The 24,950-nt window shown below is 40.1% G+C and overlaps 1 protein-coding gene across 1 annotated transcript in view; it reads left to right on the top strand.

The window, feature by feature from the left end:
* LOC124545526 overlaps positions 1-24,950 on the top strand; it is a 632,143-nt gene that overhangs the window by 439,765 nt on the left and 167,428 nt on the right. Inside the window, exons 12-14 of the mRNA XM_047124474.1 lie at positions 4,069-4,200; positions 11,690-11,813; positions 18,598-18,785. Coding sequence (XP_046980430.1) covers positions 4,069-4,200; positions 11,690-11,813; positions 18,598-18,785 — 444 coding nt within the window. The remainder of the gene's footprint in view (positions 1-4,068; positions 4,201-11,689; positions 11,814-18,597; positions 18,786-24,950) is intronic.

The following is a 24,950-nucleotide window of genomic DNA, read 5'->3' as shown; positions in this document are numbered from 1 at the left end:
ACTCACTTCAGTACTAACGGATCTTGTTTCTGACATGATTTGTGCAAATTACCAACAACTTACTCTATACTGAATTTACTCCTCAGAACAATAACTACACTAGCTACTCAACTCCCTTGTCACAGTTGAGCACTACACACAAGAAGACAAACAAGACTCACAATGCACCTACTAAACAAAACAAATCCTTCCACCTTGTTATTGCCCAGCGACACTCTCTACAATTGTGCACTGCGTGACCAAACCATTTACAAATTGAACGTTCTACTGGTACAAATTTCGTGCATGGCTCCCCATACCCTGTTAAATTACACACAGTACATCTGACCGGTACCAAATACGTTTCCCAACTGTTTCCCTTTAAACTCAGATAAATCTGCTGTTCCTACAGGTCTCACAAAGTGCACTCCTAACAAAGAACGTGCATCCATAGTTATTAACAAAAAATCACCTCGTGCACTTACCACTACACCAAATCTGTAGGCGGTTGGCGCGAGGACTTCTGGCACCTAATATGTAGGAAGTGGGTGGGACCACTTCTGACACAAAATCTGTAGGCAGTGGGCGCGACCACATCTGACACCAAATCTGTAGGCAGTGGGAGCGACCACTTCTGACACCAAATCTGTAGGTGCCCCGGTGGTCCCAGTCGCCTACGGTGGACTGGATGGCCGAGCGGTGACCTCCAAGTTGTCAGGATGCTAGGAAATGACTGTAGAAGCGTCAGAAACGCCAAAGAAACATTATTAATTCATAACACCTTTATTCCTGCCGAGTACAATTTGGCTTGGTGATATCAACGACCTTCCCCGAGTCCTCGCTGACTCGTAGCGATGACACCAGATCCGGGCCGCGCAGTCTTGCTAGTGCAGCGTCGCGTGCTGTGACATAGCGGAGGAATGTCCTTAACTTTTGCTGCGTGTGGCTGGCGGCATCCGGCTGGCCGGCCGTCTCGACGGCGGACAGCAGGTGGCTCCGGGTTGGAGTCCCGGTGCTGTTGGCACGAGAAGCGTTCTCGTTGTGCGGAGTGTACTCTATCCCACCCCGTCTTCTTCCCTGCTCCTCCTGGTGGCTCGTCCGTGGTAGATGGGCGGAACGGGCTGCAATCCCCCAGCGTTGTCGGCTCAACCGGTTGTGACGGCGGATGCACAGGGCCTAGGTCCCGCACGGTCTCGACGACGGCTCACTGATGTGGTCAGCATTGGCGGCGAGCGAATCTGCCGCGATGTCCGCTAATCCTGGGTTGATGATTCACAGTGGCAGCAGAGAGGACCAGAGCTGGTACTGTCCCCTCTCGTCTGCTGCTGAATGGGCTGCCCTTACTGCAACATCTCCTTCATAAAGATTAACATGTCGATCACTGAGCTGAGTGCTATGCAGCAACCCAGTACACATCTGACTGCAAGTCTAACTGTGAGTGGGAGTGCTTTGTTGCTATCCAAGCTGGCGTATATAAAGGAAGCACGAGCGACGTCCTGACATCATGCTTGTTTGTAATGACCGCATTCGTTCCACTTACACTGCTGACTCATCTGTCATGCTCGCCCCTTAGGTGTTCTTGTGACAGAGGTACGTGTTGCTGCGGCAGACTTAAGTGAAGTTGTGAAATGCAGTACAACTGACGGTATACCTCTGTCTTGCACTCTACAAAAGCCTCCGTCTAACACAAACCCTCATGCTAAGCAATTCTCTCTCAAGTGTTGTGTGTTACCAGGCCATTGCCCCTGTGTGACGAAACACTCCATATGTGCACAATCCTCTTAGCTCTTGCCTAACCTACTGCCTCTGGCTCTTGCAATAGGCAACGAAACTTTGACAATATTCCATGTTTCCAACTCTTTACTATTCTGCGACACTACAGTACTGGCAGAAGTAAAGCTGTGAGGATGGGGCGTTAGTCTTGCTTGGGTAGCTCAGTTGGTAGAGCACTTACCCGCGAAAGGCAAAGGTCCCGAGTTTGAGTCTCGGTCTGGCACACAGTTTTAATCTGCCAGGAAGTTTCATTTCACATATGTAGTATTTGCTGCCATATCTTGCAGCTTTACTTTTATCATTGGAATCATTTTATGTGAAATACTACTTACATCAAATTTCGTGATGATACTGGCGGCTCTGCCACCTGGCATTGTGTTAGCCCAAGATGACCTCTATTGGCTGCAGTGCACATTAACTGCAACTATGGCTTTGGTACATTTGGTTTATGTCTTTGCAAGTTGAAAGTTATTGCGCCTGGTATACCATATGCATTTCTTGATGTATGGCATTTACAACTGCCTTTTGAGCTTCTGTAATTGCATATGGCATGTACATTTTAGCCTTTTTTGACAGCTTTGATTTTTTTATAATTTTTGTGCATTTGTGAACCTTGCAGTTGTGTATACTACCATTGTATTATAAAAAGAGTTTATAATCCCAAATTTTAATTGCTGACCGGCCACCAGAAGATGAGCTGGGCCTGAAACATGTTGTGAATGTGGAAATAAGACAACCTCCAGAAAACAGCTATGAGTTTTTTTTCAGCAAACAACAAGCATTTTCAGAGTCATTTTTATCACTGTAGACCACTGGTTAGAACAGTTCTTGTTCAGTGACAAACTTCAGCTGAGAGATAAAGTACCTTTGAGTTATTCTATTTGAGAAAAGGTTTTCCTAAAGAAAGATCGTGGAATTGCAGTTGGGGTTACAGGAAATACTTCCAGCATCAATTAAGATTCTCCTTCGTTATGGAACATGAGAATGTGGTAATGCAAGGTAATAACATGTATCAAATTGTACTACCAAGAGGAAAAGTAAAAGTATAAATTAAAGAGAACAGAATATTATCTATTTAATGGTAAAGACGAGGGTTGGGGGAGGATGTATGGGAAGTTGTGGAGCAAGTAGTATGTCAAAATATGTTTACCTATTGTCCAAAATGCTTGAATTATGTATAAAATAGGTGCCTTTGGGTAGTAAAAATGCTAAATTACAGAATAAAAAATATCACTGGGATGATGATATTGCTCTAAATGTACATAATATTGTACATATGTTCTCATACTAAATTTATATAATATAATACTCAATGAAGTAGATAAGTTTCTGAGGCATTTTTTTTTCATCCTTGCCATTAAACTCATCTACTGATGACTGTTGAGCTATACTCAAGACAGTGAAAGAAGATGCCTGACAGCTCGCAGCGCTGTTACCGGCTTTCAGCTGTGAAGTGCTAATGGCTGCAGGCTAAAACAGCAGCTGTCTACAGAGCTGCGACAACATTGAGGTGTTGCCATAGAGATGTTTACAAAATCATGTTATGTTATTGGTTGAGGTAGGCATGTGAATCTGCTGCAGCCAGCCCACATCAACTGTCAGCCTGTTCAACTTATGCTGACGTAATTACTGTTGAATACATTGTGGGAGCAGACAGTGATACAGCCATGTTAAAAGGCTTTATTCTAGCTTCACTGTTAAAGTTTATGGGCATCTAATATAACCTTGTGTGTGTGTGTGTGTGTGTGTGTGTGTGTGTGTGTGTGTGTTTGAGAGAGAGAGAGAGAGAGAGACTTGCCAAAAAGCTGGTGACAAGACTTAGTGTTTTTATTATGATGTGCAAACATCAGTGTTACACCATCCTCCTTATTCTCATGGTTTGTCACCATCAGAGTACTTCCTCTTACCAAAACTAAAAATACATCTGGATGACTTGCATTTCAACTTGTCTGAGAAGATCCAGAAGGCTGTGACTGACAAACTCGAGGCAGTTCTGAAAGACGATTTTAAACATTTTTACTTAGTTACGGGATGTATGTATAGCCACCTCAGTTGTGCAGTGGAGGTGGCTATACATATATCCTGTAGTTAAATCTGAAAGAATAGTTATCTGAGGACACAGAGAGATTAAAAAATGATAAGCACTGAATCATGGTTAATATATCCTCTTTTGTGTATTTAGCCAGAACTTGTAAATTTTTGATCACTGAGCTCTTTTTGTCTCAGTATGGGAACTTATGGATTTCAGTGTGTAATTATGTACTCAGTATTATCACTTTTGATTAATATTACAATACAGTGAAATAAACTTTGCAGGCCTGCATTGTCCAGCTGGTGTAAAGCTGCTAGAGCCAACACCGTCTGGCCAGCACTTGGTAGTTGTCCCACACAACGGAGACCCACAGCTGTGGCATGTCATGTCAAACACACTCACCCACACTTTCAAAGGTAAGTTACCATTTAGTATATTCAGCTCCATTTCTCACTTGTTTTTTATCACGTTACACTTCTAATTTCTTAAATTAAAATATGTCCAGCATTTGAAATCATGTTATATCTTTAATTTGGCACTCTTTTGTATGTAATGGAAAAGTGTAAATTAATATTAAAGTAAATACTTGCTATTTTTTGGAAAGATTCTGTGCATTGCAATGTGCTGGTCAAGCATAAGACACTCAAAAATCTCATATCAGGATGTAAGACTTTTATCACTTGTTCACCAGCTCAAGATGAAAAGTTTTTAACTGCAGGGTGTCATAGCCACATAGTGAGAAACAATTTTTTTTCTGCTTGAGTACTTCCTGGAGCTCAGTATTAAAATTTAGATCTGCTACATATTTTTCTATTTGATGTCAAAACAAATATATAAAAAGTAACTGACTGATTTAATTATAGTTGCCTTTCGGTATGTTTTCCATGCATTTGGCTTCTTCACTATGTTCAATACATAAAACAATACAATTGTTATTATTTCATGTAAGTGTGCATGGACAAAACAAGTAGACACATATGCTAAAATAACAATACAGTAACTATCTACACAATGTACCATACATAATTATAGTTTAATTTGTGTGCACATATTCAAAACAATGTAAAGGTCCTGAGTTCGACTCTCGGTCGGGCACACAGTTTCTGCCAGGAAGTTTCAATGTAAATAATATTTGCTGATACAATACTGTCACACATTGCATATCTTGTGTGTCACTGTTAAGAAACTCATCAACTGAATAGTATGACGTACATTTGAACCACACTTCAATGACATGCTTAAAATTATTCAGGATGGGTTGCTTTGGTTGGCTCAGGAGGCAGGATGTGCAACATAGTGTAATACATTCATGTTCAGAAAAAACAGACCACCTGGAATGACTGGAAATAGGGCTTTCATATTCACAGGACATGTTCTGTAGAAATGATTAGCATTTGGACCACATCAGCCCGCGGGTTCAAGGTCAATATTGATATCACAGCGCAACACCACCTACCGGTAAAATGTGCCTGCAGCTCTCATTGTCACTATAAACTGAAGGTAATGTAGCTGCATGATTTAAGCAGACATGCAGATTCATGTGCGAACCACACCGTCAAATCACTGACTTTGAAAGAGGGTGCATTTTGACATAGAAGAATGTGATACATCCATCAGGGAAATTGCTCCTCACATGAGATGAAGTGTTTCGGCAGCACAACGAGTGTGTGCAGGATGATTCCCAGAAAGCCACAGAACATGACAAGATGGGTCAGGTTGCACAAGCCAGACCACCGCCCGAGAAGATCGACACCTCATCAAGTGGCACTGCAGGATAGATCTGCATCCTCCTCAGCTCTGGAACAACAGTGGAACAGTATAACACATCGTACACTATCAGGAGTGATGGTCTACTGCTGTTGCTGTTTATTATGGCATGGGTTTCATGTACGTTGTCCACTTCTCCAACTACCTTTGACAAATTTGGAGAAACTTGCTAAACAGCAACAGTGTCACTAGGGACTGGAATAGCATCAGGTAGAGTTTTTGGACGGGTCCAGGTTCTGTTTGTTTGAAAATGATGGCTGCATTTTGGTCTGTCACAGAGAGTGAGAGTGGCATCACAGTGATTACATTCCCACAAGACACACAGCACCAGCTTGAGGTCTTATGGTGTGGAGTGCTACTGGGTACAACCACAACTCACAGTTGGTGCGTGTCAAAGGCACTGTGATCAGTGTGACCTACCTGAATCACATCCTGTAACCCGTACTATACCCTTTCTGAACAACACCCCAGACATCATTTTTCAGCAAGACAATGCACAATCACATGCTTCTGCATGAAAATGTACCTTCTTGGTGTCACAGGATGTCAGCATTTCACCCTGACATGCCAGATCACCAGTCTTGTCACCAACCAAAAATTTGTGGAATATGGTGAAACGACAGGTGCAGTGTTGTGACCTAATGCCAACCACCACAGGTGAACTATGAAACAAGGTGAATGTAGGTCGGATGGCTATAACACAGGATGCCATTTGTACCTTACATGCATTCGATGTCATGATGCATGGAACAATTATTGGGACTCATGCCAAATTCTGTGCCTACTTGGCTACAGAACACACGCTGAACTGAGGTGACTGAAATGGTACCCAATTCTGGAGAACATAGTAATGTACATGTCTTGTGAATATGAACTTCATATCTGTAGTCATACAAAGTGTTATGTTTTTTTCTGAACATAAGTGTACAAAAGTGAAAAAAAATGGCACTGAAAAACTAAAAGTTGCAAATGTATGTAATAGCTTACATATTATAGTCTTGAAATACTGACTGTTCCAAAATGAAACTGTCACTCAAGGTAACAGAGATATACTTGAAGTAACATTCTACATATACATATCCCTCACAGAAATACTAATAATGATGCTTAACATACACTGAATAAATATGTCGATTATATGATATATCAGACAAACACGTGAGTATGTATATATGTATGTATTCACGAAACTAATCAATTTTTAAAATATAATTTAATTGGATGGATAAAAAATCTACTCACCAAGTGGCAGCAGTAGAACACACATACAAATGGTATTTAAATTTGCAAGCTTTGGGAAACCATTAGCAATTGGTAGGCTAGTAAAGAAGAAGTGAAAAAAATGAGGAAGACTAAATGTGCAAATAGAAGACTGAATGCAAAATGGCCAAAACTAGAAGGTGGTGTATTGGAATGAATTGAAAGACATGGTCAAAGTTGCATTGGAATTAATTCAAAAATTATTCAAGTACACGCTCATATGCTAGTGCTACAGTGGAACTTAACAGTTTCTAAGGGTGGTGTTCATGAAGTACCATTGACTTAGCATGCAAACCAAAACCAAAATATCTCAGAAAATGGCACAAGAGTATGAAGTGAATGTATTACCTTTACATCGCTTTATTATTCGTCATCAAATGATGGAAAAACCAGAATGGATTGCAGCAATCAACAAGCGGTCTGTCTGCATGGATGGCCATTGACAAACTGTGGCCAAGAAACAGCTGGAGCATCCTGTTGCTGAGCACGCCGCCGAACACGACATTCTTCATTTCAGTGACTGCTTCACAAGCTGTGCCATATGTATCCTTCCCACCAACACCAGCTCTTCTGAATGCGCAGGTGGGGAGTCTCTGTGCAGTATATCCTATGTTCTCATGACTCTCCTGGCCTCAGCTTTCATTAATCATTGTCCTTACCCATCTAGCCCCTTCTCTCTTCCCATTCCAGTGCTATACAGCCCTCTATTCCATCCTCACACCCAGTATTTTTACCTCTCTCCTTTTCCACTACCTCCTCTCTCTCCGCCTCCCGACAGCAACTAGCTGCCCTACCTCCTCTCCACCTTCCTCCTGCACACTCCCACTAGCAGAACTTTACGACCTCTCACTCCTACCCTGCTATCCCTCCCTCTCCCTGCCCCAGCCTTCTCCTTACCCTCCCCGGATCACCTCTCCCATCATGTGCTGCTACTCATAGTCTGGCTTCAGCTGCCAGTGTCTTTACTTTGGTCATGTGTGTGTGTGTGTGTGTGTGTGTGTGTGTGTGTGTGTGTGTGTGTGTGTGTGTGTGTGTTTTGTCTATTTTTGACAAAGACCTTGTTGACCAAAAGCTCATTTTGTGACAGCCTTTTTGTTGCACCTACCTGCAAGTCAGCATCTCCACTGTATTGTTATTATTCCATATTTAAAGAAAACCAGTGTGGAACGAAGTCAAATAGCGAATATAGATGAAACTACTCTGACATTTGATGTGCCGAGTAACAGAACTGTTGCCATAAATGTGCTAAAGCTGTAACTGTAAAATAAGTGGACATGAAAAAATGCACTACACTGTTGTCCTTTCGTGTTGTGCCGATGGTACTAAACTTAATCCATTGATCATTTTCAATATTGCCCAGAACTTCTGAAATACTGTCAGGTGGCGTTGTTCACGTACACGATAAGGGTTGGATGAACGAGACTGGTATGAAATTATGAATTAACAGAGTGCAGGAGAGAAGGAAAGGTGCTTAATTGAAGAAGAGTTCTCTTCTTCTGGTATATCAGTTTTTACAGGAAACAGTCTGTGGACGTGTATTTTTGATATTCACCTTTTTCACAGTTGGTTATAGCCAAGCGTTTGGTGTAAAGAATGGTGGGTCCAACTTGAGGAACTTCACCAGCTGGAACAACAAACATCAACTCCTGACAATATCCTCGTCTCTGATGAACACTTGCTATCAAGTCCTATTACTCAAGGAGCTTTCAAGGCACTCACATATCTGGAAGCCTATTCCTTATGCTTTTACCTTCATTACCAGTCTGTAGTGAGGCACCGTGTCAACTGCTTTATGGAAATCTAGAAATATGGAATCTGCCTGTTGCCCTTCATCCATAGTTCACAGTGTGTCATGTAAGAAAAGGGCAAGCTGAGTTTTACATGAGCAGTGCTCTCTAAAACCATGCCGACTTGTGGACATAAGCTGCTCATTCTCAAGGAAATTTATTATGTATGAACTGAGAATATGTTTAAGAATTCTGCAGGATTTTTGTGCTGTTAATCTCACAGACTAACAGAGTGAATGGAGTTTTGTAAGATCGGTATGTTGTGGATTGTTAATTATTTTTAGTGAAGATTTTCATTCTTCAAAAATGTTGTAATTTGTGATTGTAAAGTATGTTCCATAATTTTACAACAGATTGACATCAGAGATATAGCTGTATAAATACTGGTTTCTCCAAGCGAAATTGACAGTATTCAGAGATATGCCAGGAACAACCATTCAAAGCAAAAAAGTCTAGTGTACATGGACTCTAAACTACATACCAGAAGAGCTATGTCCATCTTTGCTACTTTGAAACACATGTCTTTTACTGAACAAGTACCCATGGCTCTTAAGGTATGCATTTTACAGCCCATGTTACTTGATTTACTTGAGCTGAATGATAATTGCTGTCATATCCCAGAATATTGTCCATTCTCCCTGGGACATCCTGTGTATGGTGTGACCTCTTTTGAATCTCACAGTTATCACATCCTTGCTCTTGAGTAACTTTCATTGACTTTCCATTTCACAGTCACATTTCAATATCTGCCGTTTCAATGTTTGTGTGATGAATGAAAGGAGGTGCTTTGTACCCATCTTCCACAGAGAAACTGTCCCCACTAAGACACAATGCGTTATAGTAGAAACCCTGCTCTGTTTTTATCTCTAGAATGCCAGCCTGAATGTTTGACATTGATATTGCCAGAAATTAGGAATTTGCCTTAAGTCAGTCATCATTCTATGATGCAGCGTATCCCTCCTAAGAGTCATCAGGTGCATTATGTCAAGTGTTTTTGCCAGGTATTTGCAATTTGGTTTTTGCAAAGCTTTTTGCATGTACTGGTCATCTTGTGTTTTGAGCAGAACCATTATTGACAGAAAGCATCAGTTTGTTTCCCATTACACAAAAATTATTTTTAACCTGGAATTTTATGTGCCTATTTAGTAAAGTGGTCCTAAATTAGTCTTGTGGAATATTCATTTTATTGATATGTATTAACAGGGCAGTGAACCACAAAGAATAACCGGTACTAAAACAGTAACAGACCTGGCCAATGCTGACAGCTATTGTGATATAGCAGCGCTACTCAGTTGCTGCTGGGATACTGGTTATTCTTCATTTCACAGTCTCTATTAATAAATATCAGTAAAATGAATATCATACTAGACTAATTTGAGACTGCTCTATCCAATGAGCATGTAAAATTCCACTTAAAGAACAACTTTCATTTCATAACAGAAAACAAACTGATGCTTTCCCTTGATGTTGGGCATTCCACAAAAGATGTGATGGTCAGTATTTGTTTTGCCTGACTGCAGCTACACTCTGCAAAAACAGAATCAAAAATATCAGTGCAAACACCAGATAAATGCACCTGGTGACTTTTAGGAGAGACACCCTATATATACTCCTCACACCAAGAAGATTGGAGAGGAGGGGGTGTCTGCAAAATGGCAGCCACTGTAACAGGGCCTATGGCTATGGCTATTGCTTTTGCTACCTTCTTTAATTGCTGCCTCTATGGAAGATGAACCTGCAATTAATCTTTTAATTTCTGTTTCTACTGTGCCACAAGTTGCTGGTTGTTCAACTTGGTAAAAAAGTTAATTTGGTCACAGTGTTCCAGTCCATGGGGTTTAGCCACTGCAGTGAATGTAGCAATCAATTATTTGAGTCTGTCATCATCCATATGGCATCTGCTCTCCTGATAGGGTTGAATATTGCTTGTCATAATGAGATTCTCCACTTCACATCTAATAAGGTTCTGAATCATTATTTCTTTGTTCTTATAATTTGTATTTTCTCTGCATCCTGCTTATAACTTAAGTCAGTAGGCTATATTAACAGTTACGCGATACAAAACTGGTACATTATACCTGTATAAAAAAAATTTAAATCAAAACACAGGAAAATAATTTTAGTGGCATATGATGTAAGTCAGAGACAATTCAAGAAGACATCAGGAAACTATAGACTGGCAATTAAGTAATCTTATATCTCGAGCAACTACCAGAATCTCAATTTTATGGTAAACAGCATTTCACAAGGGTTGCCCAGAAAGTAACGCACTGCATTTTTTTCTTCAACAATTCGTTATTGAACATAATGAGAATTACACACACAAAAGAATGGTGTTTTATCTACACACCCTTTTTTTCCACATAATCTCCATCCCATTCTAAGGCCTTCCTCCAGTGCGAAACAGGGCATGTATGCCCTCTCGGTACCAATCCTTGTCACAGTGGTGGAGCCAGCACTTCACTGTGTGAACTTCCTTTGCTGATTGATAGATGCAGCACCAACTGCCGAATCCTCATGAATGACATCAGCTCACTGCAACATGTCAGATGTAACAGCCATGGATGGTCTCCCTGACCACTAATTTGCTCCACCAAACTGCCTTCTGATGACCTCCATGTTCAGCAACTAACTGTACGTCTGTCAACAGCAGATGCTCTGTAGACTTTGCACAAGCATTTGTAAATATCACCCACAGTTTCTTCCTCTGTAGTGAGAAAGTCAATGATGGCACTTTGCTTGTAATGTACATCACCTACAAATGCCATTTGGAACTGTCCTGCAGCTACGATATCTTTCAGAAGTGACAGAAACTTGGTGTGCTCACTCAGCAGACTTCAAATAATGGATACATAATGTTTTGTATTTGCAGCATTGTTTTTGGCTGAGAAAAAAAAAGTGGTATATTACTTTGTGGGCGACCCTCGTATGAGAGCACACTAGGTGGTAACTATGGTAGTTTCTCCGTCAACAGGTAGCAGAACATTACAGTACCTTTGACTGATAAAATTATGCAAGTTTTTGCTGTTTATTACATAAGAAAGTTTATATTGTGCTGATCTTATTTCTCACAAATTTGTTTGTTTCACAGGACACAGTGGTCCAGTATTATGCCTAGCAATTACTAAACAGTCACAGTATCTGCTAACTGGCTCAGATGACATCTCAATCATTGTCTGGGACTTGAAGTCTCTCCAACTGAAACTGAGAATATAGTAAGTCACTCATATCGTCCAGAAATCTCAATTTTATGTACTGAATGTGTGTATCCATTTGAAAAAAATATATTAAATATTTGTATATGGACATGCTCATAGGAACTTTTAATGGAAAATGCCATATTATGACTTTTCTCAAACACTTAAGCTCTGTAACACTTTGTATGACTACTCAATTTGGGTTTGAAAGCAGCAAAAAGTTAGCTTGGTTTTGGATATTTCCATTCATTAAAATCATGTGGAATAACATTCTGGAGCAGTTTCACTTTTAGAGACAAAGTATTCATTGACAGAAACATGATGTAAGGATAATATGTTGTGTACATCCTTAGACGATATCTTTCAGAAGTGACAGAAACTTGGCATGCTCACTCAGCAGACTTCAAATAATACATACATAATGTTTTGCATTTGCAGCATTGTTGTTTGGCTGATAAAAAAAAGTGGTATATTACTCTTGTAGACAAGGGTTTTAAAAAACTAGGTATAACAGCAACAGCATCGTTTTACATAATATCTCAAATTCTGTCAGTACTGGTGATGTATAATGTCTTCTTGGATATACTGCAAGCATTTTGTTCCTTTTTTTTTTTTTTTTGGAACAGTTTCAACAATTTCACAGAAGAATGCAGAAAGTTAGATGGGTATGTGGTATGCCTAAGGAAGAGGTATTGAATCAGTTCAGGAGAAAAGAACATAATGGAACAACTTGAATAAAAGGATAGGTTGATATACATAACCAAAGTCATCAAGAAATACTTAATTTGTTAATGAAGGGAAGTAGGAGAATGGAGATGAGAGGGTAAAATAACAGGAGACCAAGGCTTGAACACAGTATGCAGCTTCTAGTGGGTGTAATGACTATTACTAAGAAAAACGCATACAAAAGGGTGAGGCTGCATGTCAGCTAAACATTGGTAGGTCAGATCAGACAAAAAATTAGTTACTCCTATATTCAGGCATCTTTTAATGTTGTGTAATTCCATACCTGGACTTGATAACTGCCTGGATTCAATTAGGAAGCGAGTCCACAAGATTGTGCAGGTAAGTCGTATCAAGGTTGAGTCCCTCACTGAGGATTTGATTCTGCAGCTCTAAATTGTGGGTTGTTGATGTCAGCATTTTACCTGCTGTTCCAACATGTCCCACAGATGTTCTACAAGGTTCAGATAAGGTGATTTTGCAGCTCTATCAAGATGTAAAAGCGCGGGGGAGTGTTCAGAAAACCAGTCACATATTCGTCAAGCATGATTAACTTTATTATTGTTGTCTTTATGTGGCTGCGTGAGCAATTGCCTCTTGTGAGATGACCAAATCCAAATTTTCTTCAGATGCAGTCCCATATTGCAGTGTTCTCATGCTAACAGGTGGGAATGCACCTTCCTTCACTGCCTGCTGCAAGTCCTGTCAGGTTTGGAAGCAATATTGATTCACAAGCCGTTAAATGCATCTCCGGTCTCTCTAAGTCAGAATTTCTTCCCACCCCCAATTCTGACACTGTGCTTCACAGCCACACACATTTCACCACTGTTTGTAGACATATCAAACAGTCTGCCACAGAACACCAGTGAATCCAGCAACTTAATTCACAATATGGCCCAGGCACACCAAAACATGATTGCCTCTTTCTGACATTCTGTCAAGTCCTTACATTTAGCCATGTTTATATTCAGTGTCCAATTGAAACGTTAATGCCTCACTGATCAGCACTGCCTTATGCTCAGGCAGGGACAGTGTGCATGTGGTCAAGCACAAGTCAATCACTGCACCACTTGTAAAGGCTTAACATTTCATCTGTGTGAGCCCATAGGGGTGACTAATCTTTATCTAGTGAGCTTAACATGTTAAACATCACAGTAGTAGGCACTGTTCTAAAAATATTTTGTGAGTGCAATTACATCAGTGTCCTAAATGTGACTGGCTTGATGAGGTTTTAGTAATGTAAACATATGAGACCATCTCATCTTTTCAGCATACTGATACTTCCAGAATAATATCAGTAACATTCATCTTTTGTCATCTATGGTGTTAATACCCACTGTTTAAATGGTTTGTTAATGCTGATGCTGTATATTCAACTTTTCAAACATGTGGCCAACTCATTCATTTCAGAAAAGAATTATTTGCTTTAGACTATAGTCAGACTTTCATTTAGTCTACCAGCTGTAAGTTTCAGTAGTAAGTACCATTGTCAGGCTCACTTACCCAAGAAGGTGTGTCTTATACAGGGTGCTAAAAAAAAAAAGTATCGAATACTTTGAGAAGTGGTAGTACTCATTAAAACAAGAAAAAGAAGCCGAATAAACATGGATTTAGAGACCCATACTTTCCGAGATAAACACGTGTTTATAGGAAGGGCTGTGCGAAGCTTGGTTGCAGATATTAGCACAGTTATACTCTATCTATTATTAGGTGGTCTGCAGTCATTTGTATGGTTTGAATCTTGTTGTAGGCTACATTTGATTTCATTGTGTTTGTGTGCCATATTGTACATCACTGTCAACTCTGGGTTAGTATCATGGTGTTTTACATTATTTCAAACACAGATTCACTTATGTGTTTACTGTTATTGTGCTGTTTGTATGTACTACATTTTCTCCCTTCCACCACTTGTTAGCAATGGAACTTCACCACTCAACAAGTGAAACGGTGGATATGATATTCTGCTATGGTTTAGCAAATGGAAAATGCCACAGCGCAGAGTGGCCTCTGATGAGCTGTTTGGCAGACTTTTCCAGCATCGGAGGGACACAGGTATCCTTGCACCTCAGAAGACTGCCAGTGGAAGGCCCTCCACAGTCCACATGCCTAACATAGAGGAGCATGTGCTATGTTAAGTGGAAGAAACTCCTGAGACCAATGCATGATGATTAGCAGCAGCAAAAGGCATGTCTCACTCTCTTACCTGATGGAGGGGGGGCTGGGTGTTTCCTCATGAACAATTCATCTACAGGTTGTTCAGGCACTAAGGCCACATGATCATCACAGCAGACAGCAGCTCTGCCAGTGGCTGTTGCAGAAGTGTGCTGCAGATCCACTGTTCACACCCAAGATTGTTTTCCAATGAGGCAACGTTCACAAAAGATGGTGTTGTGAATTTCCATAACAAAGATGTATTGGCAGATGATAAATCCCCAGGTAATTCAGGGAGAAGGGCATCAGCACCAATTCTCCATCAACAGGCAGGCATACTTGGAAATAGATTAATGGGGCCGTACATGCTACCACAAAAGGTTAACTGGGGCACACAATCCGGACTTTCTCTTTTATGTGTTGTCTACCTTGCTGGAGGCCGTGTTATTGCAGCAACAAATAAAATGTGGTCATGCACAATGGTGCACCAGCACATTTTCATCACAATGTGCTCAAACATCTGACACAGACGGTTCAGGACCACTGGATATGATGGAGGCTCTACACCTTGGCCTGCTCATTCCCCAAACCACAATCCCTTGGCCTTTAGTTTTGGAGATACTTGAAGGAATTGGTCTATGTCATGCCAATCAATGATGTGTGGACACTACACGGTCACGTCTTCAATGCGTGCCAGCAGGTACAACAACAACCGGGTATTCTTCAAAGGATGCATCACTTGTTGTGCCGGAGGGCAGAGGGGTGCATTGTCGTAAATGGATGCCATGTTGAACACCTCCTGTGCACATGTGTCTATTTCAGAAAGTATGCATTTCCAGACCCCATGTTTATTGGTCTAGTTTTTCTTGTTTCGATGAGTACTACCACCTCCCAAAGTATTCAACACTTTTTTTGAACATCCTGTGTATGTGTGTATATACAGGGTGTTTCAAAAATGACCGGTATATTTGAAACGGCAATAAAAACTAAACGAGCAGCGATAGAAACACACCGTTTGTTGCAATATGCTTGGGACAACAGTACATTTTCAGGCAGACAAACTTTCGAAATTACAGTAGTTACAATTTTCAACAACAGATGGCGCTGCAAGTGATGTGAAAGATATAGAAGACAACGCAGTCTGTGGGTGCGCCATTCTGTACCTCGTCTTTCTGCTGTAAGCGTGTGCTGTTCACAACGTGCAAGTGTGCTATATACAACATGGTTTATTCCTTAGAACAGAGGATTTTTCTGGTGTTGGAATTCCACCGCCTAGAACACAGTGTTGTTGCAACAAGACGAAGTTTTCAACGGAGGTTTAATGTAACCAAAGGACCGAAAAGTGGTACAATAAAGGATCTGTTTGAAAAATTTAAACGGACTGGGAACGTGATGGATGAACGTGCTGGAAAGGTAGGGCGACCGCGTACGGCAAGCACAGAGGGCAACGCGCAGCTAGTGCAGCAGGTGATCCAACAGCGGCCTCGGGTTTCCGTTCGCTGTGTTGCAGCTGTGGTCCAAATGACGCCAACGTCCACGTATCGTCTCATGCGCCAGAGTTTACACCTCTATCCATACAAAATTCAAACGCGGCAACCCCTCAGCGCCGCTACCATTGCTGCATGAGAGACATTTGCTAACGATATAGTGCACAGGATTGATGACGGCGATATGCATGTGGGCAGCATTTGGTTTACTGACGAAGCTTATTTTTACCTGGACAGCTTTGTCAATAAACAGAACTGGTGCATATGGGGAACCGAAAAGCCCCATGTTGCAGTCCCATCGTCCCTGCATCCTCAAAAAGTACTGGTCTGGGCCGCCATTTCTTCCAAAGGAATCATTGGCCCATTTTTCAGATCCCAAACGATTACTGCATCACGCTATCTGGACATTCTTCGTGAATTTGTGGCGGTACAAACTGCCTTAGATGACACTGCGAACACCTCGTGGTTAATGCAAGATGGTGCCCGGCCACATCGCACGGCCGATGTCTTTAATTTCCTTAATGAATATTTCGATGATTGTGTGATTGCTTTGGGCTATCCGAAACATACAGGAGGCGGCGTGGATTGGCCTCCCTATTCGCCAGACATGAACCCCTGTGACTTCTTTCTGTGGGGACACTTGAAAGACCAGGTGTACCGCCAGAATCCAGAAATAATTGAACAGCTGAAGCAGTACATCTCATCTGCATGTGAAGCCATTCCGCCAGACACGTTGTCAAAGGTTTCGGGTAATTTCATGCAGAGACTACGCCATATTATTGCTACGCATGGTGGATATGTGGAAAATATCATACTATAGAGTTTCCCAGACCGCAGCGCCATCTGTTGTTGAAAATTGTAGCTACTGTAATTTCGAAAGTTTGTCTGCCTGAAAATGTACTGTTGTCCCAAGGATATTGCAACAAACGGTGTATTTCTATCGCTGCTCGTTTAGTTTTTATTGCCGTTTCAAATATACCGGTCATTTTTGAAACACCCTGTATATATATATATATATATATATATATATATATATATATATATATATATATTTTTAAAAACCAAGATGATGTGACTTACCAAACGAAAGCGCTGGCACGTCGATAGACACACAAACAAACACAAACATACACACAAAATTCAAGCTTTCGCAACAAACTGTTGCCTCATCAGGAAAGAGGGAAGGAGAGGGAAAGACGAAAGGATGTGGGTTTTAAGGGAGAGGGTAAGGAGTCATTCCAATCCCGGGAGCGGAAAGACTTACCTTAGGGGAAAAAAAGGACGGGTATACACTCGCACATATATATGCAATATATATTGCTTTACTGTATAGTTAGACTTTTATTTTGTTTACTGACTACTGGTTTTGGTAGAATTTTTCTCATTGTGTTGGTTGCTGTTCCAAATGACAGCATGTCAGGAATATGTTATACATTTTATTTAAATCAATTAAAACATTTATAATGCTTATGATGGGGTACCTGCATGTATATTTCAACATAATTTTTTATTTATCACTGATTCTGTAAATAAGCAATGAAATGAGACTGGGAGACAATCAACTGTAAACAGTGAACAACACAAGGCTGACAGCAAAAACAACTAGGAAGGCAATATTTGTCAGATGAGCAGTAACATATCTTTGATAGCTATGGGAGGTGAAATAGGGAGAGGGGGTGGGAGGGGGGGGGGGGGGGAGATGTGAGAGGAAGGGCTCTTTCTCCATGCCTCACCTCATTCCTCACAGGAATGTATCTCAGCTCCCTACCATAGTTTGTTGTAGTAGTTATTCAGAGATGGGCAGCCTTGCAAAAAGGATACACTAGCCAGGAGTGCTACACCAGACCTGTCTTCAGACTGGAGACAACAACAACAGCAATGACTTATTATCACTGCAGGTACTCCTTGATGTATTGCTTCTGTTTCCCTGTTCAAACATGTTGATTTTTCCCTCCTTTCATCTTTCTCTGATGCTGTTCCCTTGTTTTGAGACTAATTTGTATCAACATTATATTGTTATCCTACTGTATACCATACACCACACTATATAACTTCACCGCAAGGAAAATCTGAGAAAATGTTTTCCTTATTTCTTTGTATTTTTTCCTTCTTGGAAAGGGAAATATGATGAATACTCTGAAATTGAAATAGTCATGAAATACAGATCACACACACTATTGTAACACTTCCGTATGTTGTATAAAAATTATTTCACATTTATTGATGGTTAAAGAAACAACGGTTGCACACATATTTTGCATCTAAATCAGGTATGCTAGTTTGCATTAATTGTCAAATACGAACTATTTAAGCTAAATCTAAAGTACGGTGGCAAACTGCTTTTCTGTAACTTTTAAAATACGAAGTAGGAAAAATACAATGCTTTAATTATATGCTATAGTTTTGTATTTGTAAAACACACTTGTCTAATTATGTTTCAGTGAGCATATTGCACCAGTGCTGTGCCTGACCCCTGCACTCAGCAATGCAGTCATTGTTAGTGGTGGAGAAGACTCAAGAATTATCATAACTTCACTACTCACTGGCGATGTTGTCATGAAGATAGACCATCACCGTGGTCCAGTAACTGCTGTCAAAGTCACCGCTGCGGGGGATGTTCTCGTGTCTGGTCCGCAATCTTCAACAAAGAACTGTCAAATTTTCTCCTTCTTGCTTCCTTTCTTTGACTGTTGCTGTTCTCTGTGGCACTTCTAATCTGCAGCTGCAGACTCTCTCACTCTAAAGAAGTAATCAGTGAATAATACAAGCTGTACTAATTCAATCTGTTTCATTATAAGTTACAAACTCTTTCAAAATAATCTATAACCTGCCCAAAAATTCCTCTAATTTGAAGGAATTTGTGAAGTATATTTACCACTGTTGATCATAGTTTTGTAATTATTATCTCCAGAAAGTATCTAGTAAGCTGTTACTATGACACTGAGCCTTGCCACATAAAACCAACGTCTTAGGAACTTAGGGTCTTTATTAGAGATCTTTCATATACCATAGCCAGTACCATAGTGAGTAATGTAAGAAACTAACCAGTTTTTATACATTTATCTACTCAACAATGCAACATTTCAGCAGTGCATTAATCAAGTATCTTAAATAATGACTTATTAAAAAGCAATGAAACGTGTCTCTGTGAAATGAGGGACAAAAAAAGGTAAGCAGAGAAACAGTAAGAGTAGTTTATTGACAGAACAGCAGTAATGATTTTTGTTAAAGCTTCATAAAAACTAAGTTTAAGTAAGGATAGTAAACTGATGTTGTAGAATGATCTTGCAGAAGGTGAAACAGAAAAAGTTATCCAAAGAAATAAGCATGGAAAGTACAAGAAAATGAATAAGTAACACAGGAAATGTTTATATAATAATAGTAAGTGTGAATTAAGACACACTAAATTCATCACATCTTAATTTTGGAATGGTTCAAATGGCTCTGAGCACTATGGGACTCAACTTCCAAGGTCATAACTACTTAGAACTACTTAAACCTAACTAACCTAAGGACATCACACACATCCATGCCCGAGGCAGGATTCGAACCTGCGACCGTAGCAGTCTCGCGGTTCCAGACTGCAGCGCCTAGAAGTGCACGGCCAATACGGCCGGCAATTTTGGAATGGAAAACGAGCAAATTAATAAACAGTGATGCCAATGGATCTCACTCAGAGTTTAAACTGCTCAAACATACAGGAACTCTCACAAGTCAGCTTTAGAAGGGTGATGTTTTGTAGTGATCTGTGATAACCTTTGTCAAGCATACTTATTACCTAACAGAGCTGAGTGTTGTCACAGTCACTATCAGAACTTTTGAAAAATTCATTCATCCACATAAGGTACAGCGCCAGTGCTGTACTTTATTTTCTCACACTGTAAACATGGACAGAAATCTCAGAAAAGTCTTCATTTATAGGTGCTGCTAAATGAGCAGCAGGAGAGGTGAACATAGCTGTACATAGATTAGACAAAGTATTATGACCACTGCCCACCGCGACTTTGGATGTCACATGGTGACAATGTGGGCACTTGATGCAGTAACAAAGGTATGTAAGTGGAGAAGTCACAGGCGGAGGTATCACCTCAGTGAAGATATGGGTTGCAAATGGGAAACATCCATTCATGTAAGTGACTTTGACAATGGCCAGATTATTATTACATACAGCCTGCAAATGAGTATCTTGAAAATGGCAAGCTGGTTGAATGTGTCTGCATGCTACTGTCGTCAGCATCAACAGAAAGAGATGGAAAGACTAGGTGCTAAATGGTTGGATGTCCATGACTCTTCACAGAGCCTGAGGTCTGGAGTCTTGTCTGCTCTGTGGCATCTCTGTTGAAAGAGCACAATGCTGGTGCACACACTAATGTTTCAGAGCACAGTGTTCACTGCATACTGTTGAACGTGGAGCTTCACAGCAGACCACTCTTATGTGTCCACATGTTGATCCAACAACATCATCAGTTATGATTGCAGTGGGCATGGGACCATTGGGATTCAACTGTTGATTGATGGAAACATATCAGCTCTTTGGGTGAATCACATTTTTGCAATACTGGGTCGATGGTCATCTCCACAGACACCATCAACGAGGTGAACAGTGGCTTGAAATGTGCAACTGATGTAGGATGGTGGGAGCAGTATTATGCTGCGGGAGACATTCTCTTGCACTTGCAGGAGACCTGTGGTAGTAATTGAAGACATACTGACAGTTGCAAACCACCTGCATACCTTCATGCTTGATGCATGCAACCACGATGTCATTTTACAGCAGTATAATTGTCCATGTCTCAGAACCAGAACTGTGCTACAGTGGTTTGAGGAACATTATAAAGAACTCACTGCAATGTCTCAGTGGAAGAATTTGCCTGATGTAAATCCTATGGAACTCATCTGGTTCACTATCAGGCACCATCACTGCATATGCGCATCAGCAGCGCATTATTTATGTAAATTATATGACCTGTGTGTAGACACCTAATGCCACATACCTCCACAATCCTACCAACAATTTTTTGGATCCCTGATATGCAGAAACAATGATGTATTTCATTCGAAAGACAAACAAGCTATTAAGCAGGTGGTCATAATGTTTTGGCTCATCAGTGTACGTACATGATGCTGTTGTATTACATATAAACTGATAGTGCATGAAATGTGAATGGATGGGTACAAATAGTTGGTGAATGTGATTTGAATATCTACAGTGGGGAGGAAGAAGAAAAATGTTTAAATAATATTCTGGTGTTCTATGAGACAGGTTATTTCGACCCTGTGGGAACCTGAAAATTTTTGTTATACAGAATTTGACTTTGAGGACAGCAAAAAGTCAATTAAAACTCATTTTGCCTGTGACTCCACTGTAAAACATTCTGAAATGAGAGACCAAGTGCAAACATCATTAGAAAGTTACCAAATTGGGTGTTTCAGGGAAAGAAAAAGAAGTCTAAACATTACAACCTAATTACTCATTAATTTTAATTGCATAAGACATGGATTCACAGATTACAAAGTGCATGAGCCAATGCAAAGCAGGAATTCAGGACAGAGAAAAACATTTAAACCAGTACATATATGAATACAGATTTCATAAAATCCTTTCTATGGAGTACACCACTCTATGGAAGTGAAAGTTGGGCTTTGGCTGAACTGGAAAGGAATTGAGTTAACACCACTGAAAGTTTTGTTAGTGGCAGATGTGACAAGACATCCTGTGAAACATTATTAAATGCATTCTTTGAAATTACCTAGAACATATAGTTTGGAACCTCACTCATAATGGAAATATATTAGATCTAATGGCAATAAATAGACCTGATCTGTTTGATAATGTCCGCACTGAAACTGGTATCAGTGACCATGATGTGGCTGGGGCAGCAATGATTACCAAAACACAGAAGACAACTAAAACAAGTGGAAAGATATGTATGTTCAGTAAACTAGATAAAAAAAGCAATAGTGACATATCTCAATAAGGAATTTGAAACTTTCAGCACAGAGACAGAGCATGTAGAGGAAATGTGGCTCAAGTTTAAAAGAATAGTTGACCATGCACTGGATAGGTGTCTACCCAATAGAACATCTCATAATGGGACTGACTGTCCATGGTATACACTGACAGTAAAGAAACTTCAAAAGAAATAAGACTAGTGTGTAATAGGTGCAAAACAAAGCATGGAGCTATTTATAGAGAGATGGCGAATGAAACATATTAGGCTCTCGAGAGAGTAATGCATGAAAGTGTCAGTGGCTGCCATATCAGACAATATTAATAGTAACCTCAGACTTTTTGCAGATGCAGTTATCTGTAGTGAAGTACTATCTGAAAGAAGCTGCAAAAATATTCAGTCAGATTTTTATCAAAGTGGTGCAAAGATTGATAACTTGCTTTAAATATTCAGAAATGTAAACTTGTGCACTTCACAAAATGAAAAAAATGTAGTCTCCTATGACTATAATATCAATGAGTCACAGTTGTAATTGGACAACTTCTGCAAATAACTGCATGTAACACTTTGTAGGGATGTTGTTGTTGTTGTGGTCTTCAGTCCTGAGACTGGTCTGATGCAGCTCTCCATGCTACTCTATCCTGTGCAAGCTTCTTCATCTCCCAGTACCTACTGCAGCCTACATCCTTCTGAATCTGCTTAGTGTATTCATCTCTTGGTCTCACTCTATGATTTTTACCCTCCACGCTGCCCTCCAGTACTAAATTGGTGATCCCTTGATTCCTCAGAACATGTCCTACCAACCGATCCCTTCTTCTAGTCAAGTTGTGCCACAAATTCCTCTTCTCCCCAATTCTATTCAATATCTCCTCATTAGTTATGTGATCAACCCATCTAATCTTCAGCATTCTTCTGTGGCACCACATTTCGAAAGCTTCTATTCTCTTCTTGTCTAAACTATTTATCGTCCACGTTTCACTTCCATGCATGGCTACACTCCATACAAACACTTTCGGAAACGACTTCCTGACACTTAAATCAATACTTGATGTTAACAAATTTCTCTTCTTCAGAAATGCTTTCCTTGCCATTGCCAGTCTACATTTTATATCTTCTCTACTTTGACCATCATCAGTTATTTTGCTCCCCAGATAACAAAGCTCCTTTACTACTTTAAGTGTCTCATTTCCTAATCTAATTCCCTCAGCATCACCTGACTTAATTCAACTACATTCCATTATCCTCGTTTTGCTTTTGTTGATGTTCATCTTGTACCCTCCTTTGAAGACACTGTCCATTCCGTTCAACTGCTCTTCCATGTCCTTTGCTGTCTCTGACAGAATTACGTCACTGGCGAACCTCAAAGTTTTTATTTCTTCTCTATGGATTTTAATTCCTACTCTGAATTTTTCTTTTGTTTCCTTTACTGCTTGCTCAGGATGTAGGGATAAGAAATGGAATGATCACATATATTCAGTATGGGTAAAGCAGGCGATAGACTTCAGTTTATTGGTAGAATAACGGGAAAATGCAGTCAATCTACAAAGCGGATTGCTCAAAACATCACTCTTGTGACCTCTTCTGCAATATTGTTCAAGTGTGTGGGGACACTGAACGCATACGGGGAAGAGCAACACAAATGGTTATGGGTCTGTTTGCCTATCCTGAGAAAGCCCACTTACAAAGTTCCAAGAACTGGCATTGAATGAGGGCTCTAGGAATATACTGCAACCCTCTACATATCACTCCCTTAGGGATGGTGAGGACAAGCTTGATTACAGCATGCACAGAGGCATTTCAACGGTCTTCCTTCCCACACTCAATATGTGATTGGAACAGGAAAAAACCCTAATAACTAGTACAGTGGCCATGCACTTCACAGTGGTTTGCAGAGTATAGGTGTAAGTGTAGATAATGAGCTGGATGGAAAGAAAATCTGACCTGAAAATCTTGAGAGAAGTCAACAAAGAGAGAAGTTCATTAAAGGAAATGGATAAGCAAAAAATAAAAGTCAGGACATATCATCAGACACGACGACTTAGTATTCTTGAAGGGAAAGTGCTGGGAAAGAAAAGAGTAAGGTGGCCTAGGAAAAGTATATGGAAGACATCGAGAAGTGGATAGGATGTGACAATTACATGAAATTGAAATGAACAGCTATGTCAGAAGAGAGTGGTTGCAATCACAAGGTGTTAGCCTTTAAAATATTAATGAATAAATATGAGGAAAATGACAGTGTTTGAAGCTACTTACCACAGTTGTTTCTTCTCCAGTATATAGTATCCAATAAATATTGAGAAAAAATTTTTTCAATGCTTCCATCAACCACAGACTGAAATCCAGAAAATCTTTGTTTTCATTTTGCAAACAGTTAAAAGTGATAAACAGATCTGTAGAAAGTAGCTTATGCTCTTGCTGTTATTTTATTAAATGATGGAGAAAGGCAATGAATTTCTTTTGTCTATACACTTAAAATGTCAACTGGTAAGTTTTAGAATATATTCCCTCTGGCTCAGATGCACCAAATGCTTCAAGGAGTCAGTCATGTTCAGATTCCAGTAAAATATATAGTTCACCCAGCTATCAAAAGAACAAAGAAAATCGCTTCTTTTTGTAGCTGCAGCATGTAGGAGCTTTGTTATTCTTCAGCTATTTATTTTCCAAATGCACTCAAGTAGCCTGAATGTACAGCCATATTCTGATGTTGAAGGAAGATGATAATAACCTAAACAGAAATCACTGGAACAGTGATGACAGCAGTACAGATTAGACCAAATCAAGACCATTCAGATTTTATACATGAAATAAGGGAAAGGCAGCCATGTACCGGTAAAGGATCTGCA

This window comes from Schistocerca americana, chromosome 8 (genome assembly GCF_021461395.2).
Source record: "Schistocerca americana isolate TAMUIC-IGC-003095 chromosome 8, iqSchAmer2.1, whole genome shotgun sequence".
In the NCBI taxonomy this organism is placed as follows: Eukaryota; Metazoa; Arthropoda; class Insecta; order Orthoptera; family Acrididae; genus Schistocerca; species Schistocerca americana.
The sequence above is the reverse complement of the archived record's forward strand: the minus strand, read 5'-3'. Positions and strand labels throughout refer to the sequence as shown.